The sequence below is a fragment of the Brachyhypopomus gauderio genome, chromosome 12 (genome assembly GCF_052324685.1).
Source record: "Brachyhypopomus gauderio isolate BG-103 chromosome 12, BGAUD_0.2, whole genome shotgun sequence".
NCBI classification, from domain to species: domain Eukaryota; kingdom Metazoa; phylum Chordata; class Actinopteri; order Gymnotiformes; family Hypopomidae; genus Brachyhypopomus; species Brachyhypopomus gauderio.
In genome coordinates this window covers 15,292,071-15,310,940 of record NC_135222.1, presented here as the reverse complement: position 1 = coordinate 15,310,940, position 18,870 = coordinate 15,292,071, and the positions used below count along the sequence as shown (strand labels likewise).

The window sequence follows — 18,870 nt, the reverse complement described above, 5'->3', positions numbered from 1 at the left end:
GGCCATGACTGAGGTGCCCCTGAGCAAGGCCCTTAACCCTCAATTGCTCACTTGTACAAAAAAAAGGATAAAAATGTAAGTAGCTCTGCCAAATGCCATAAATGTAAATGCTCACAGGCTTCCACTTAACCCCTCACCTTCAAACACAGATTAAATACACATGGTTGAATAATTGATTTACTTATATTTTTATAATTGTTTAGATGACAATTGTCAAACTGTAAGTAGATAAAATAAAATTGGATAAATTATGAGTGGCACCAGCACCCCGATTGCCCAATTCTAAAGCGGACTACGCCACCCCTTAGTTTACTCCAAGAGCAAAGTGGAGCTCTGAATGAGTACAAGCACTCAGGTTACTTTTTTAGAAAATATACAGGTTCTTTATTAACCATTGGTCACTACTAAAAACTTGGCTGACGTAAAAAAAAAAAAAAAACACACTTCTTTTTAATAAGTATGATAGCCAAGGGATACCACAATTTTTTAGAAAGAATATAGATATGACTACGGTCTTCAAAACAAACCCTAGACTGAGCTCTGGGGGTGGGGTGTGTACTTAACTACTAAAATTTCACACCAGGGAAAAGTCCAGTGCCCAGACTAAAAAGAAACACACAACATTATACTGGTAATAATATCACTGCAAACCCACCTTTAATTGGACACTACACACCTCAAATCACTACAGAAACAACCTCCCAATCCCCTCAAGCTCAGACAGCTTCAAGGAAGATCCCAGCAGTCATTCTACTGCACAAGTTTAATAAAACAAAATCAAACAAAAACTCAATATGAAATAAGAGCCAGAGCAGATTAAAAGTTAATCTAAAATCTTAAAAAAAACAAAAAAAAACACAGACCTAACCAAAAACAAAACCCCAAAACAGCAGCTATCCCCAGTTCGCGACTTTTTGTACCTAGTAATTGAAAGAAGCGAGAGGGCAGCGTCACATCAGCATGGTACATTTCTAGTGCTAAAATTAAATAACGGTCAGTTCGGTAATCTCAAATATAGTCCCAATAATTAGGGACATAACCAGGTCACGTACATGATTTATAAAAATAAACAGCACCACTGAAATAAAGAATAGAAAAGGGCTACCATTAAATTAATCTCAGGCAGTACTTCTCCACCGTTCGTCCAGTCCACTTTGTCACATTAACGTTCCCCAGTCCTTTACTGAACATAAATAAAATACCTGTATTACTGGGCAAACAGCAACTATAATCAGAGGCCCGGATAAGACAACAATATCTTTCAATAACGTCTGCGTTCTCAACGTTCTCTGTTGCAGTAACACTCACGCCAACCACACTGATCCGCACAGCATCTCAATTTCGATCGGATATCCTGCTTTATATTCTCTCCCACTGTCGCTGAAGTTGCGACTACCGTGCACGGACGCTAGCTCCGCTATTGCTAATTAGGACCCCCCCCTTTAAGCTGCCCATATATCTGCTGGTCCAAAACAACCACAGGAAACTCAGCCAATTACTTTTTGCGACCAATTAGACATAGCCACAGGTCCCTACCTGCTACATATATTATATATATATTTATGTTTTAAAAATATTTTTAGGGCGTAGAGGGCCCTGACGATTCCCCACAGATACATATGCACATACATATACATATATACACACATATGTGTCACGTTGAGGACCCTCCCTTTTGGGCGTGTGTTTACGTTGTCCACGTGCATCGTCTGCGTCTGTGGATCTTCGTGGTTGTGGTTATGTCTTGTGATAATCTGTCTCACCTGTGGCTCGTCTCGTAATCACGTGGGGCTAATGTGGTTTGTCTATTTAATGTGCGCTCACACAGTGTCCTGTGCTCATCATTGTCTAAAGTATACACGTCTCAGTACATGTTAAGTGTTACTCGTGCGCTATACGCACTATTTTCGTATTTACATTAAAAGTGACGTCTGCTGCCATAAGGATTTGTGTCTCGTCCTTGATGCCGTACCCACCGTCACAGAACGACGAGCCATTTCGAGACACCAAGACCATGCCAGGCTACGTAACCCGGCCAAAAAAGGCAAAGCGCCCCAGCAAGCGGCATCATCGCGCTTCTTCCTCCCCCCCGCGCCGCGAACCCACGCCGACTCTGGCGCAGCTTAAGCAAGACCCGGAGTGCACCTATATGCTGTGCGCGGCTCGGGAGACCGCTATTCCCGAGCTGGCAGAGGAGTACCATCTGACAGCTGTAAGGGTGTGGCAGGAGAAGCATCCCTCTTCGTCTCGGGAACTCTCGCCCCTGCGGGTGGGCATCCACGAGCTGGAGGGAGGAGAGGAAGAGGACTCCTTCCCGCGCCACAAAACCACACAGACGGTCGAGGAGCTGGAGAAGGACCCGGTGTGTGCTTACCAGCTGGCGACAGCTCGGGAGTGCGAGAACCGCGACCCCGAGCTGGCAGAGATTCTCTGCGAGGGCGTGGTGCGCATCTGGAGGGAGCGACACCCTTCTCCTTCCCGCGCCCTCTCGCCTCTGAGGGTTGGCTCATGCTTTGTCGGTGCCACCACGTCCACCCCAGAGAGCGAGTTCGGGAAGGAGGACTCTGAGGAGGGGGATGAAGAGGAGGAGGACTACCCTCCGTTGGTGTGCGAGGCCTCCACCGTCGACTAGGGTGGGGAGGAAGAGGAGGACTACCCTCCGTTGGTGTGCAACGCTTCCACTGTGGATTACAGTGAGGAGGAGGAATCGGAGGAAGAGGGTTACCTCCCTCCACCTGTGTGCCCCTCTCACATCATAGAAGACGGTAGGGAGGAGGAAGAGGAGAACGAGGAATACCCTCCGTCGGTGTACTCTGCGCCCACCGTTGACTACGGTGGGGAGGAGGAGGATGAGGAGGGCTCGTACACGGAGGAAGAGGAAGACAGTCCGCTCCCTTCGGAGAGATCCAGCAGGACTGTTAAAGGGAGGTGGAGTTCAGAGAGGAGTCCACCCTCCGATCGCTCCGGCGAGAGCGGAATGGACTACTCCCGGGGTGGCAGCCCGGAGCAGTCCATGGAGTGGAGCCGGAGGAAAGAGGAGGAGATGGAAACCGACGGGGAACTCCCATGTGGCCCGCTCGGGGCGTCTGCCAGCCGCGCTACACCAGGCGCATACACCAGCCGCGCTGCTCCAGGCGCGTACGCCAGCCGCGCTGCTCCAGGCGCGTACGCCAGCCGCGCTGCTCCAGGCGCGTACGCCAGCCGCGCTGCTCCAGGCGCGTACGCCAGCCGCGCTGCACCAGGCAGGTCTGACAGCCGCGCTGATCCCAGCGGAGGGTCGGATGCAAAGGTTGGAGGAGGACCGTCCACCGCAGTGCCTGCAGCTCCTGATCTCTCCCCCCTCATTGCTTTCCTCCTGGCGCGTAGCTTGGCGCCTGTTACATGTTTGTCTGTTCCAATGTTTGTGAGTCTTCCCATGTGTGTGCCAAACCCCTTTTTCCCTTTTGTTCCTCTATGTGTGAATGTCCCTGTTTGTGTGTTTGTACAGGTCCCGTTAAATGTGTCTAACGTCTTTTCCCCCGTCTTCCCAGGGAGGGTGTTCTAGGTGGTTCATGGTGGACGCTTCGCCGAGGGCGGTCACCTCCCAGACGCAGGACTGAGCACGTCGGATCCGCCCATCGACGTGGGTTTGGGGCACTCGGTCCTATTGGGACCCCGGGACGGGTAGTGCCCTTGGAGGGGGCGTCTGTCACGTTGAGGACCCCGGCCCCTCCTATTTGGGCGTGTGTTTACGTTGTCCATGTGCATTGTCTGCGTCTGTGGATCTTTGTGGTTGTGGTTATGTCTTGTGATAATCTGTCTCACCTGTGGCTCGTCTCGTAATCACGTGGGGCTAATGTGGTTTGTCTATTTAACAGAGGTGGGACCAAGTCAGTGTTTTGCAAGTCTCAAGTAAGTCCAAGTCTTTATACCTCAAGTCCCGAGTCAAGTCTCAACCAAAGACACTCAAGTCAAGTCAAGTCTCGAGTCAAGACAGGCAATAGTCAAGTCAAGTCCCAAGTCTGAAACTTGGAATTTCAAGTCCTTTCGAGTCTTTTTTTTTTTTTTACCAATGTTGCAGGTATATTTTAAATGTAAATAACAGACATGCGTTCTTTTTAAAATCTGTATTCTCCTCAAATCTTGATAAAACATGTGCAACTGAAAACACGAAGTATAAAAAAAATTAAAATTACACCTCTTTATTGCACAGTTCAATTTGTTAAACTTAGCTGCAAAAATATTCATACTTTAAACTACAATTTTCCAGAAATAAATATTCTGTGAAAAAGTCATAAGTAGAACTCCATGTTTAAATAAAAAGTGCTGATATTTTCACAGTACAATACAAAGAACCATAACAGCATTTTCCCTCTCTTCTCTTATCTGGTTTCTTGGAGAACATGTGTGAGTGACACAAGACAAACAAATATAAGAACTGAACAATTAACAGGAACCTGCAACTTTAGACATTTCAGTAAACTATTCTGCATTGCATTTGCTGGTCAAAAGTCTGTATGTCATTTGTGCACGATGAATGATGTCCCCATAGCTGAAAACTCGCTCCACTTTTGTCAATATATTTTTTTCTCGACGTAGATGTCTTCAAATACACAATCCATGCTGAGATAGAACTGGATATTATGATGGTGACAGAGAGAGGCTCTCTTCCCCGAGTTCAGATACAGAACCCAGGGTTGCCAACTCTCACGCATTGAGCGTGAGCCACACGCATTTGACCGTCTTCACACGCTCTCACGCCACACATCCGATTTCTCACGCCGGAAAAATTCTAGTTTATTTACCTCTGATCCACATCTATGATTCAATGAGTTACTAGTTCGCTCTGGCACCAACCACTGGCGATCGATCGATCGCGATATAATACTTAATTTGTGTCAATTTTACACCCCGCCCGGTAAAAATTTACGTTCGCCAACCCCCCATTTGATTGGTTGTGCTGCAGCTCATGCACACACACGTACAGAGTGTAGAAAAGCAGAGGACTGGTCTGCGTCAGAAGGACGGAAATGAAATTAATGGGGCGCACTTTATAAATATTAATATGCGTTTTAAAATTTAGATTTGGGGTAAAAAAATCAAGTCTTTGCAAGTAAACAGGTTCAAGTCCAATTCAAGTCCCAAGTTATTGGTGTAAAAGTCCAAGTCAAGTCTAAGTCTCTGAATATTTTTTCAAGTCAAGTCAAAAGTCTTAATATTAATGACTCGAGTCTGACTCGAGTCCAAGTCATGTGACTCGAGTCCCCACCTCTGCTATTTAATGTGCGCTCACGCAGTGTCCTGTGCTCGTCGTTGTCTAAAGTATACACGTCTCAGTAGATGTTAAGTGTTACTCATGCGCTATACGTGCTATTTTCGTATTTATATTAAAAGTGACGTCTGCTGCAATAAGGATTTGTGTCTCGTACCTTGACACCGCACCCACCGTCACAATATGGTATACAGTATAACCTTTTATAATTTTACTTTTTAAGTCTCTTTTATCCATTACAGATATTGTACTGCATTAACCTACATAAATCTATTAATTATTTATACCTAGTAAAGGCCAGTAGTACTGAAATTCGTGACTTTATATTGTTTATGATTTGGTGTTGTCTTAACCTCAGGTTAACAGTTACAAACCACACATTTCACCTCTATGCTCATAACAGAGAGAAAAAGGACAATTCACAACGTTTGAAAGCATAATCAAGTTATCCTGACTACCAGCTACAACCATCAGAAATGGGGACGTAAGTCAAAATTTCGAACAATTAACAATTGCTTTTGCTCCCCTTTAGACTCTCAGAAGGTCAAACACTGTTTAAATTATTTTGTGAAAAAAAGTTGATTATGATTGGCAGCCATCATGTACCAGATCTATGTAAATCTAAATGGTTATATATAATAATAATAATAATAATAATAATAATAATAATAATATTAATAATATTAATAATATGGACACGTGGGTAAAGAGAGGAGTTGAGCTGTCAACTGATCACCACCTAGTAGTGAGTTTGATCAGATGGTGGGCGAGGAGGTTAGACAGACATAGCAGACCCAAACATATTGTGAGGATTTGCTGAGAATGTCTGGCAGAAGAACCTGTCAGAAAGATCTTTAACTCCCACATCCGACAGAGCTTTGACCACGTCCCGAGGGAGCCCTGAGACATTGAGTCTAAGTGGACATTGTTCCAGGCCTCCATTGTCAATGTGGTGGACTGGAGCTGTGGCCGCAAGGTTGATGGTGCCTGTTGTGTCAGCAATTCCCTGAACTCGATGGTGGACACCTTGGGTAATTGAGGCTGTCATGCTGATGAAAGGGTCCTATCGGGCCTGGTTGGCTTGTGGGACTCTGGAGGCAGCAGACAGGTACAGGAAGGCCAAGCGGATCTCAGCTTTGACCATCGCAGAGGCAGTAACTTGTGTGTGGGTGAAGCCATGGAAAGTGACTTTCAATTGGCTCCGAGGCAAACCTTCAGGCAACCGGGAAAGCAGTTCCTGACCAACACTGTATACAGTGGGGCTGGGGATCTACTGACCTTGACTGGGAATGTCATTTGGCGGTGGAAGGAATACTTCGAGGATCTTCTCAATCCCGCCATCACTCCTTCCAGAGAGGATGCAGAACTGGAGGACTCGGACATGGGGTTTGCCCATCACTCGGGCTGAGGTGACAAAGCTTGTGTCAACTCCTTGGTGGCAAGGCTCCAGGGGGTGAATGAGATCTGCCCTGAGTTCCTTAAGGCTCTAGATGTTGTGGGACTGTCCTGGCTGACAAGTCTTTGCAACATCGCTTGGCATTGGGGCAGTGCCTCTGGACTGACAAACCAGGGTGGTGATTCCATTTTTTAAGAAAGGGGACTGGATGGTGTGCTCCAACTATCGGGGGATCACACTCCTCAGCCTCCCCTGTAAAGGTCTATGCAGGGGTACTAGAAAAGAGAGTCCGGTTGATAGTGGGTTCCGTCCTGGTCATGGAACAGTGGACCTGCTTTTCACCCTTGTGAGGGTTCTAGAGGGTGCCTGGGAATTTGCTCAACCAGTCTAGGGAGTTCAGATTGGTGGCCTCAGCATTAAGCTTCTCCTTTTTGAGTATGATGTGGTCCTGTTGGCATCATCGGGCCAGGACATACAACTCTTGCTGGATCAGTTTGCAGATGAGTGCGAGACGGCCGGGATGAGAATCAGCACCTCTGAATCCGAGACCATGCTACTTAGTCGGTCAAGGGTGGACTGCCCTCTCTGGGTCGGGAGTGAGTCCTTGCTTCAAGTGGAGGAGTTCAAGTATCTTGGGCTCTTGTTTATGAGTGAGGGAAGGATGAATCGAGAGATTGGCAGGGGGATCGGTGCTGCAGCTCCAGTGTTGTGGACGCTGTACCAGACCATTGTGGCTTAGCCAAAAGGGAAAGCTCTCGTATTACTAGTCAATCTATTTTCCCACTCTTACCTATGGTCACGAGCTCTGGGTAGTGACCAAAAGAATGAGATTGTGAATATAAGTGGCTGAAATTAGTTTTCTCCACAGGTTGTCTGGGCTCTCCCTTAAAGATAAGGTATGGAGTACAAGAGGCTTGGAGGTTGGCACATAGGCACTTCCCTGGGGAGGGTATGTTTAACTGGGAAGTGACCCTGGGGAAGACCCAGGACATGGTGGAGAGATGAAATTTCTCGGCTGTCCTGGGAACACCTTGGCATCCCCCCAGAAGAGCTAGAAAAGGTGGCTGGGGAGAGGGAAACCTGGGCCTCTTTGCTTAGGCTACTGCCTCCATGACCCGAACTCGGATAAGTGGATGAACATGGATGGATGGATAACTTATTATTATTATTATTATTATTATTATTTTGCCATTATCAACACAAGTATAATCAAACTATTCTATTGTATACTATAGAGGTCAGTAAAATTTGTATGTATATTTTATGTATATGACCTCAGTCCATCAGAGAGCTTTCTTGTCTTGCCTCAGACAATGGTTATCCCTGATAGCATGCGCTGAAGCCTGATGGATATGTGCCTTTCTCACTCACTTAAGCCACCCATCACACATCCACTCCACCTCTCTATCCCTGCACTATGAACCAAACGTCCTTATCTGACCTTTCAGAAACAACACCACATTAAGCTTGAGTCTGTTATTTGATATCATGCAGGTTGGAATATACTGCAGGAGAGTTGCTCAACACTCTGAAGGAGTTATTGTCCAGTGATATGAAATCATTCAGGTGGCATCTGACCAGTGGTGTGGAAGGGTTCGCTCGTATTCCAAAAGGTGATCTGGAGAAAGCAGACAAACATGACATTGTGGATAAGATGTTGCAGATTTATGGCTCAGATGGAGCTGTGGAGATCACATTGGCCATACTGAAGATGATCAACCAGAACCAACTGGCTGAAGAACTCCAAGATAAATGCTGTGAGAATCATAGTTATTATATTCTATTTGATCACAGATGGAATAAAGCATGTAATAAAGATGGATCCATATTAACAAGAATAACACATATTCACAACTCAGAATATATCAAATCAGGAAACATTTGCTTACATTTGCATTCTCTTGCTTTCTCATTCTACATATTTTGCACATTTATTAAATTACTCTTACATCTCCCCAACATATCTTGTTTACCATTCAGATTACAATGAAATGGTTGTTTGTTAAACAATTTAATGTCATATACAGCACACAAAAAATCTTTTGTATACTGTAATGGTAACCTTCATGTAGGAGAACACAAATCAGATTAAACCACCATGGCTCAGACTGTACCACACCAGAAATTAGTTCTAAATGAACACGCCTTGTAACACTGATTTATCCATCACCAGTACCATTCAAACCACAACAAGAGTTGCACAACAATCTCTACTGACAAAGAGCTTTTATTAAGTTTTGTCAACTTAATAACATAATGACTAACGTAAGGTATATTTGTTATCAAAAGCTAACCTTGAAACAGTGCAGACAGTGAACATCAACGCTTTCTATCGGTGCTACTGTTCACACAACACATATAGGAAAATATTTAGGATTTTCTAAATATTGGTAGGCCTACTCGTTACACTGTCCTTGGAGTCAATGGTACATTTTACACTGAATTATAACAACTCTGGAACTTAAAATTAATGTGTGGTAAAAAGCTAGTGCAAAGGTCTGAGAACAATCCACAGGCATCCCAGTGCTATAAGCGTCCCAAAAAAGTTATCCAAACATGATGAAATAGCAAGTAATATATCATTAGCATGATACCAGGAAACCAGTGAGCAAAAATGTCCCACCGCCCATAGAAGACCTAAAAGGTGTGAGTATGATGAAGTTCAGAAAGATAAAAGCACAAAAGGAAAGAGATACAATGACTGAGAAATTATACTCAATACTAAATCCCCTTTTGATGTTGTTGGAATATTCCTTATTCGGTCCTTATTTCCTCTTCTTTAGGTGTAAGAAATAAGAGGCTACTCAGGATTCCAGTCTCACCCTCTGCTGTCATCCAGACTGGACTTGGTGTTCTCACTACAGGTGAACTCATCAGTGTTAGATAATTTGGACAAATATATCAATTTCAACCTAAAGAACATGCATGTGCTTCATGTACAGTATGTGCTTACTATAGTCCTTTTGCTCTTATTATTAGAAGCTTTAAAACTCTTTGTCTATTTACTCATTTCTGGTTTTATTTATTTACAAATATTAATCCATATTTTGTTTTTGGATTCTTGTAAAAGTGAAGCTGGCCCAGGCCTATACTCTAGGCTTGAAAGGCATGAGGTACCAAACAGGTTTTTAATTGTTTTTCTTTGTAGGGAAGCATCAGAGTTTAAACTCATAAGAGTAGCTAAATCAGTTGCAAGGGCCTCATGACAGGTGTAGGAAGATCCAGAAGGTGCATGATGCAATAATGAAACTTAGAGTTGACAAGAGACTGATTAAGCACCTGGACTCCTCCCTAAAGAGAACATTAAGAATCCTATGAATTTTGAAAGGGAGAAACCTGCATGACAGCAATTAGAAATATTAAATTTGGAATAATTAGGTTGTCCTGATTTTTCATTAGAGCGTTGATAAACACCACTCTAAGCCAATTCTAGTCATGATTTTGGTGATTTACAAGGAAAGCTTGGAAACTACACCCATTATTGTCTTCCCTCCCTCAACACACCTCACATGATTGTGTGTAACGTTTCTCGCGCAGCAGAGCGAGGAGACGGACACAAACGCTGAGGCGAACGAGATTTAATGCCGGGAATACCAAACTCAGAGTCGTACAAACAAGCAGGGGTCATAGCAGGCAGGCAATCCGAACAAGAAACACGAACTGACATAATAACACAAGAACAGGGAGGACTTACGGACCAGGGATAAAACAGGCTGACAGTAAACGCACACCGACGGATACGACCAAACAAAACCACGGATAACTAGACTAGGGGAATACTGGGACTTAAATACAATGACATTTAACGAGGGACAGGTGACGGTAATAACACGGGGCGTGGTAACAAACAAGGAATCATGGAGACAAACGAGCGGGGCGGGATAAACGGGCAAGGAATGACAGAACCACGATAACAGAGACATTGGAGTGACAGCGGGGAGAGGGGGGCGTAGCCATACGTGACATTGTGGAGACATTTATGACAAAATGTTATGTTTCTATCCTAAAAACACTATTGGAAAATATACACTTTATATGATTTATATACATTTTATATTTATTTTTCTGATCCTTAGGTGTAAACAAATATGTGAAGGGGAATATTAAGAGTCCTGACAAAGCAGGTAAACTCATCAATGTCCACTTTGTATGAGCAACAGTATCAATGTCAACCTACACTTCATGAATGTGATCAAATGTACAATAATTGCGGCTGTTTTTTTCTCAGAGCCCTAGCTATAAAACTGTTAAGTCAATATTTTGTTGAAAAATTAACAATCTAAGTCTCTTCCCGTCATTTTATGTCTAGCTAACCATTAGGTTAGTAAATAACTTTACAAAGAATAAAGATGTTATTGAAAAAAATACACATTTTACTCTTCTTGCCTAAATCTTGACTAAAATGTTTTAAAAGCATAAAATAGCACATGTAAACAGGAGTAACAATAAAATAACAATATTAGTATTTGTAACAGAATGTGGTTACTGTTTTATTTGTTGTTACATGTAAGATCTACAAATAATTTCAAAAAAGGTATACAGAAGTACTTACAATCACAGCACTATTACTAATTTCTTGTCTCATATTTCATATTCTGTACTGATGTCTTTTCACTCAGGTGGAGAGATATCTGAGAACATAAATGGTCAAACTTCAGAAATCTCAGGAGCAGTTCAAACTACTTTCTGTGCAGGTAAACTCAACCACATCATCACCATTCCTTTTACATCGACAATAGGAATATATAATATACATTTATCTCTGATTACACATATGCTTAAGATGCAATATGTACTATCTGTTTTCAGTGTCAGAAACATTGAAGCTATTTATCAAATGTATTTACCACTGACAAATGTGACATATCCAGTGAAATCCACAGTACATAGAAAGTTATAACATTAACTTTGAAAATGTCCTGTCTCCTCATACCTTTATGTAAAATTTACACCATATGTTTTGTGTATACATTAGTATACATTGACAAATCACATGAATAAATTTTTACCCTGAGCAAAATTGCCAGATATTATAATAATTATAATTAATAATTATAATTATTTTATATGTATACACTGATTAGTGTTTTTCACTGATTAGGGAAAAAGTGATTGTTCCTATTTCCTTTTTGTGCATTGATAACAGCCTCCACTTTAGGCCAACTCTAGTTAGCCTGCACTCATTGTGGTCTTGAATAAAATAAACATTCATAACATCATAACTCTTTATTCTTCTCTTACAAAAGATAAAGCACCTCAGACCCATTTGACGCAATTACTGAAGCAAATGGTCACTGGCAATGATAAGCGCTTGAACAAAATCTACACAGATCTCACTATAGTGGTTAATGAGACTGGAGGAGCCATTCAGGAGATGATGCAATTTGCAATGTCTTACAGCAGACGTGGTAAAACAGCTAAATCCAGTGTCAAATTCAATAAAATTTTCAAAACCCAGTCTGATAAAAGCCGGCGGAACAGAAGAGTGTTGACAATGGGAATTGCAGGAGTGGGCAAAACTACGTCAATCAATAAATTCATTCGTGACTGGGTGAAGGGAAGAGAAAACCAAGACATAAAGTATATTTTCCCCCTTCGTTTCTGTGAACTGAATCTGAAAAAAGATGAAGAGTTCACTTTAATTGAACTACTAAATCATTGTTTTTTCTCATCACATCCTGTACTGAAGACACTGCCAGAGGATGATGGGAAAGTTTTATTTATCTTTGACGGGCTTGATGAGTGCCGCTTTCCTCTTTGTTTTGAAGATGGTAAGGGACCAAACACTGTTGATGAGAAGGCCTCACTGGGCTCTGTGATAACAGGTCTCATCAAGAGACAAATACTTCCTTTGTCACTGATCTGGATAACCTGCCGACCAGCAGCTGCCAATCTGATTCCACAGAAATACATTGAACTGGTGACAGAAGTACGAGGCTTCAGTTATGAACAAAAGGAGGCATTCCTCAACAAATACTGTAATGATGATGTAGGAATGAAAGTATTCGCACATATAAAACAATCAAAGAACCTTCACATCATGTGTCAAATACCAGCCTTCTGTTGGATAACTGCCACAGCACTTCAGCCACTGATGTTGGAAGACAGCGAAAAAGAAATGCCCTCAACTCTCACAGGAATGTACATAAACTTCCTGCTTCAACAGAAAAACCTAATGGAAAAGAAATGCCAAGAGGACCCCACAAAAACTGTCGATACTGAGCGCATCATTCTGAGGTTTGGGAAACTGGCCATCCGCAGTCTTGAGAGTGGAACTTCACTATTTTGTGAGAAAGACCTTACAGATTGTGGCATTGATGTCAGCAACGCCACTATGTTTTCAGAAGACTGCCCTGACATTTTCAGTCAGCACGAGCGGGTTTCTGAGACTAACATCTTCAGCTTTACACATCTGAGTGTTCAAGAAGGCCTTGCAGCTTTGTATGTGCATTACACACAATGCCAGCGCAAAAAGAATGGACTCAAGCGTAATTCAGTTGTGAACAAGGTTTCATGGCTGTTGAAAGACCTAAACGATCTCCACATGTATGCAGTGAAAAAGTCTTTGAAGAGTGAGAATGGACACTTGGACCGTTTCCTCCGCTTCCTTCTCGGCCTCTCACTCGAGGAAAATCAGGATGACCTGAAGAAACTTCTGCCAAGTTTGAATGCAAAAGGAAACAATGTGAAAGACACAGTTGAGTACATTAAAAAGATGCTGAATAAGCAAAGCTCATCTGACAGAAGCCTGAATCTCTTTCACTGTTTGAATGAACTGAATGATAACACCCTTACCAGTGAAATCCAGAACTTCTTGAACTCAGGGAACCTCTCAAAACAGACTCTCTCACCTGCACAGTGGTCAGCTCTGCTGCTTGTGCTGCTGATGTCAGAGGAGATTCAAGAGAAATTTGAGCTTAATAAATATATACCATCTGATGAAGGACTGAAGAGACTACTGCCAGTGGTAAAAAACACACAACGAGCTCTGTAAGTATTTTCAGTAAAATGAGTAAAAACATACACCACAATAAAGTGTGCAATACATTCCAAAAAGTTATAATGTATCCATTTGATGTAATTATTATTATTATTATTATTATTTTATTTTATTTTTTTTATTAAATGGCCCACCTCCACCCCCCCATCTTTGGAGGACAACTTTGTTTTTATGTACAGTTCAAATGTGTGACGTTCGTGAGTCGGCGAAGGACGAGACACAGAATCCTCTTTGGACTGACGTCACTTTGTTTATTTTCAAGGATTGCGCAATAGCGCACGAGCAACATACAACTCTCACACACACAGCAACGTGTAAACTTAGACAACGACGAGCACAGGACACTGCGCAAACACACATTAAATAGACAAACCACATTAGCCCCATGTGATTACGAGACGATTCACAGGTGAGACACATTATTCACACGACATAGCCATCACCACGGAGTTCCACTGACGCAGACAAAGCACGTGCACTATGTATACACACGCCCAAAGGGGAGGGGCCGGGGTCCTCAATGTGACAAAATGACAATTATAACAATTATAACAATATGCAAAGTGATAATTATTGGGGTTAGGTGGACCAAGAAAAGAGGGGGAGAGAAAGAATAAAAAGGGAAAAGACAGAAGGGCAGGGAAAAAATAAATAAATTAAAAAAAAATAATAATTATTATTATATATATAGAAAAAGAAAAAACCCAACCAACTCGAATGACCGCAGCAAAGTAAAGCAGAAAGTGTACCAAAGACATTTAGCACAAAAGACGTCATGTATGTGTGAGTGTGTGTTTATGTGTAACCTAGTTGTGCAACATAGGATAAATGTTCCAGGGGAACCAGAGGAAACAGAGCCCCCCCCAGGAGCCCCTCCACCCCCAGTGCTGTGTTGTGTGTAGGTGTTGGTGTATATGTATGTGTGGTAGTGTGTGATACTATGGTTCAGTTAAAATTGAGGGGACAGGTGTTGGGACCAACGTGGACAAAGCCCCGGGCCACTGGCCAGCGTTTGTCCACACCGTCCCCTCAAAGGCCCTCAATGTCTAAGGTGCAGTAAAAACTGAGGGACAGACAGTGGTGAGGAGACGGGTGAACCATGGCAGCAGGCCCACGTCGTCAACCTCTGGTTACACGCCTGCCCCCCAGGATCCTAAATGTACAAGGACTGTGTGCGTGCGTGTGTGTGTGTGTGTGTGTGTGTGTGTGTGTGTGTGGGGTGGGTGGGTGGGTGGTAATACGTAGGTCCAGAGGAAATGGTCCTCTGGAAGAGGAGAGCCAGCTAGCTCATTGAGCACCGAGCTTCACTGCCCCACCGGCTCGAGGCAGGGAGCGGTTTGGTGTAATTTTAAATGTCTGACTGAATCTGGCAGTGAAAACAGCTACAGTATATAAGAAAGTTAGTCAAAATACCTTTATTGCTCATTTCTCCACAGGTTTATTAGAATTCCAATATCCAAGAATCTATAAGATGTCTATGTAGAGATAGAAAGGTGACCAGGTTTGGATGATGCATCTTGGATGGGGTGAATGTATATTTCTATTCTCCATATAACTATATTTCTGCTCTCTGGCAGCTTCTCATTGCCAGATTATAGCACCTGCTAATGACCTGTGGGCAGAGATGTTCAAAAGTCACAAAATACAACTCCAAATGAAATCATTAATCTTTAGGCCGGAGTATAAGTCAAGTCTGAAGTCAACACCAGGATAAACTGAGGGACAGGAGATGGAAAATAACAATTTTATATACTATCTTGATACCTCCTATTGTCGGCCATCCCCCATTATCAGCGACTTCCATGTATTCTGCATTTTTGTTTCTTATTGTCATTACATTTGAGAATAAAAAAATAATGACATTTAAACTATTTTAGCAAAAAAAAACGCATATCAAAACTTTTTAAAAATCACTAACATTGGTGTAATATTGCATGCTGAAAAACTATATAGAAAACATCACTGATTTTCCTTCCACAATTGTCATTTGTTTACAAGTGGCCACTACTTTAATTGGGGCTACTATGCTAGCTGTAATTATGGAAAATTGGTTAATGTAAACTAAACAAGCCTTGTTTTTAGGTGCTTTATGAAGTTTGATGTGGTCTTTCCAGTGTATTTGTTTCCCACATCCTTCACACGTTGAGTCCTTTGGATATGTCCGAACAAATTACGTTAGGCAACACCCCCCCAAACCCCCCCGGTCAACAAATTACCAAAGGCTTCACATATGGTACTCGAGCCATAGCTATGGAAACATTGTTTGTTTATATTTTATACTTCTCTCTGATTTCCCGCTTGCCATAAATGATGTTGTGTTACATGAGAAAAGGGGTTGCATCCCAAATCACCAAAACAAAAACAAGGAATAATGTCAAAATAAACACACTATAACTGGCACACAACGTCTGGATAAAGCACTGACTCGTATTGTTCACAAGATATTTTGGATGAGTCTGAGTGGAGTTGAAAGTCATTAGGGATGAGTTTCAAGTCAAGTCTGAAATCTTTTTGTGCCACTTCGACTTGACTTCATTTGCTCACTCGAGTGATCATCTCTGCCTGTGCACTACACGTGTTTATGTCTTTGATTTCTTTATTCCCATGCATCTTGCCATGAAGACTTTTTTGACCCTGTGGAGCTACTTGAATGTTGCAATCCTGTTTCCTCATTGTTTCTGTGTGATTGAAACATCTTGAGGTATTTCTAGCTGTCGTCTGGGTCTGTTATATGACCTGTTGGTAGTTCAGTTCCCTCTATCAGAATCACTTTTACAGTTCATACTATCAGCTAACTTCAATTCTCAAGCCAAGCCTAAATGACATTCCAATGTCTTTCATACTTGTATCAGGGAGACAGTTCAATTTTCCATCTTGGCATTCAACTTGATTTCATCAATATGCGGAAGGGAATGGTGGTAGTTCCACTTGTGAACTTTTGATCTGGCTGAGAGGTTCAGGTTTAAGGTTAGGGTTCCCTTTAAGGTTATCTATAAAATGAGCACTATGTTTTTGAATTATGGTAAGGAAACGATCTGTGATATATTGGAATGTATAGAAGAAGTGCAGATACACAGACATTCATATTGCTCATCCAAGTGTAGGAAACCTCATACATCATTAATGCATTATATATCTGTGGAAAAAAGGCATTAAAAATAGAGAATAAATTTTTTCAAATAATACACATCGTGTTCGATATTTGCATGAATACATTTTTACAAATGAAACACATAGTGTTTGATATTTGCATGATCTTGCAAATCATCCTGTATTACTGCTGTGTTGTGACTGGTATTCTATACTCACTTTTTCCTTTTCTCACTCTGCATTTCTAGACTATTTGGTTGTAATTTAACAGAACACTCTGGTGAAGCTCTCTGCACAGCTATGACACCAGCAAACCTTACCTTGAGGGAACTGGACATCAGTAACAATGACCTGCAAGATTCAGGAGTGAAGAAGCTCTCTGTTGGACTGAAGATCTCACATTGTAGGCTGGAGATACTCAGGTGAGCTTCCTGGAAATTAATGATTAATTGTGTGTGTGTATATATTTATATATCAGTAGCGAACCGTGACCATTAAACCTGGGCCCGCTCCCATCATCCCCCCCCCCCCCCCAAAAAAATTGTTTCCTTTCCTAATTAACTGCAATAAATAAAAAATAACAAACTGAGACGACAGTACAGCTTTAGAAACTCAATAATATCTGTACTAGATAACTTCTTAAGCAAAATAAGTTTCCAACAAAATAAGGTTCACAGCTCCGTGTTCCTCAGGAGCGGAATATGTAAACAACGCGCACGAAGGCGTCAAAGGACTGAATCAAAACTAGCTAGCGGTGGTCCGCTAATGACAGCTAGCGTCGCCACAGCGGGTGGAAATTATCATACAGTTAAGCCCACCCACTAAGAGGGAAGATATGATTGGTCAATTTTACTGTCATTTGAAACTGGTATTGCGTTGAATTATAACTGCCAGGCCCTCTGTAAATGAACAGCGGGCCCACCAATCACCAACATTCTGCGGAGGCATCACAGTGCTGATAGGGGGAGACACAGGCTCACAGGCTTCCACTTAACCCCTCACCTTCCAACACAGATTGAATAGACACGGTTGAATAATTTATTTGCTTATATTTCTGTAATTGTTTAGATGTCGATTGTCAAACTGTGTAGATTAAAAGAATTGGATAAATTATATATATTTATGTTTTAAGAATATTTTAGGGCGTAGAGGGCCCTGACGGTTCCCCACTGATTCTGTATATATATACATAGAGCTGAGATTTTTTGTTTTTTAATCTGTAAATCCTTAAATTTCTTTACTACTAGGCCAGAAAAAAGTTAATTTTGTCTAAAACAGAAAACCCTTTTTGCTATTCATAATTGTTCTTAACTGAAAGTGAACAGGACAAACACAAATATAACATGCGAGGAATGAGACAGGATGCGGAGGCAAGTGTTCATCAAAGCTTTACTAAAAATCACTCCTGCATGTTTGTTTAACAAACATGCAACATTGAACACGTAGTGAGACTGACACGAAGTAGACGAACATGGAACATAGTCATGATGTACATTAAATACTTAAGACAAACAAGCCCTGAGTGTTAGGTTAACGAGACTAGTGAACACATGCACATACAACCACACCCACAGAAGGTACATATAAGAACAGACGCATACTACATACACATGACCGAAGGGAGGGTCCAGTACTCTCCCATCAAGAGCAGCGCCTCCCGGAGTGTCCAGTGTAGCTGGGTGTGCGCCGTGTTGAGTGCTACAGGAGCACATCTAGTTCCCTGCCGCTGGGGGGTACTCACCAGCGTTGGGCAGCTTAAGAGCATGTGCAATTCCCTGAGACACCCCTGGGAGGTGCTTACCGAGTGTTGCATGCAGTACCCCAGACCACCGCTGGAGGGTTGCATGCAGTACCCCAGGCCACCAGAGGGAAGAGGAAATTACTCTGCATTAAGCTAGGCTTATACTTTTGAGAGTGACTGTAGCGCGCGACTCCGCACTCCTCGCGCAAACCTCCTCAAAGCATTTATACTTGCCGCGTCACATTCTTTGCAGTGTTGTCCGAAACGATATGTGGTAGTATAAAGAAACACCCCTCAAAAACAGGGGAAGGAACATTTACCTGACAAATTTTAATGTTGCTTTGTGTTTCAGGTTTGAAAACTGCTGGAATTTAGGCTAAAGTACTTAAAAT

General features: G+C 42.3%; 2 protein-coding genes across 6 annotated transcripts in view; one reads left to right on the top strand and one right to left on the bottom strand.

The window, feature by feature from the left end:
- The window catches only part of LOC143527889 (globoside alpha-1,3-N-acetylgalactosaminyltransferase 1-like), a 204,937-nt gene that overhangs the window by 25,613 nt on the left and 160,454 nt on the right, over nt 1-18,870 (bottom strand). The gene's annotated exons all lie outside the window — the stretch shown is intronic.
- The window catches only part of LOC143527885 (NACHT, LRR and PYD domains-containing protein 12-like), a 45,418-nt gene that overhangs the window by 1,996 nt on the left and 24,552 nt on the right, over nt 1-18,870 (top strand). Inside the window, exons 3-11 of one of the 5 annotated variants that reach the window (XM_077023244.1) lie at nt 3,531-3,622; nt 5,655-5,735; nt 7,516-7,543; nt 8,142-8,404; nt 9,431-9,511; nt 10,724-10,771; nt 11,267-11,341; nt 11,894-13,637; nt 16,986-17,159. In XM_077023244.1, the coding sequence (XP_076879359.1) occupies nt 8,200-8,404; nt 9,431-9,511; nt 10,724-10,771; nt 11,267-11,341; nt 11,894-13,637; nt 16,986-17,159 (2,327 nt within the window). In that variant the 5' untranslated portion in view covers nt 3,531-3,622; nt 5,655-5,735; nt 7,516-7,543; nt 8,142-8,199. Of the gene's footprint in view, nt 1-3,530; nt 3,623-5,373; nt 5,438-5,654; nt 5,736-7,515; nt 7,544-8,141; nt 8,405-9,430; nt 9,512-10,723; nt 10,772-11,266; nt 11,342-11,893; nt 13,638-16,985; nt 17,160-18,870 lie in introns of all 5 variants that reach the window. The other 4 variants (XM_077023242.1, XM_077023245.1, XM_077023241.1 and 1 more) reach the window with 4 other exon arrangements.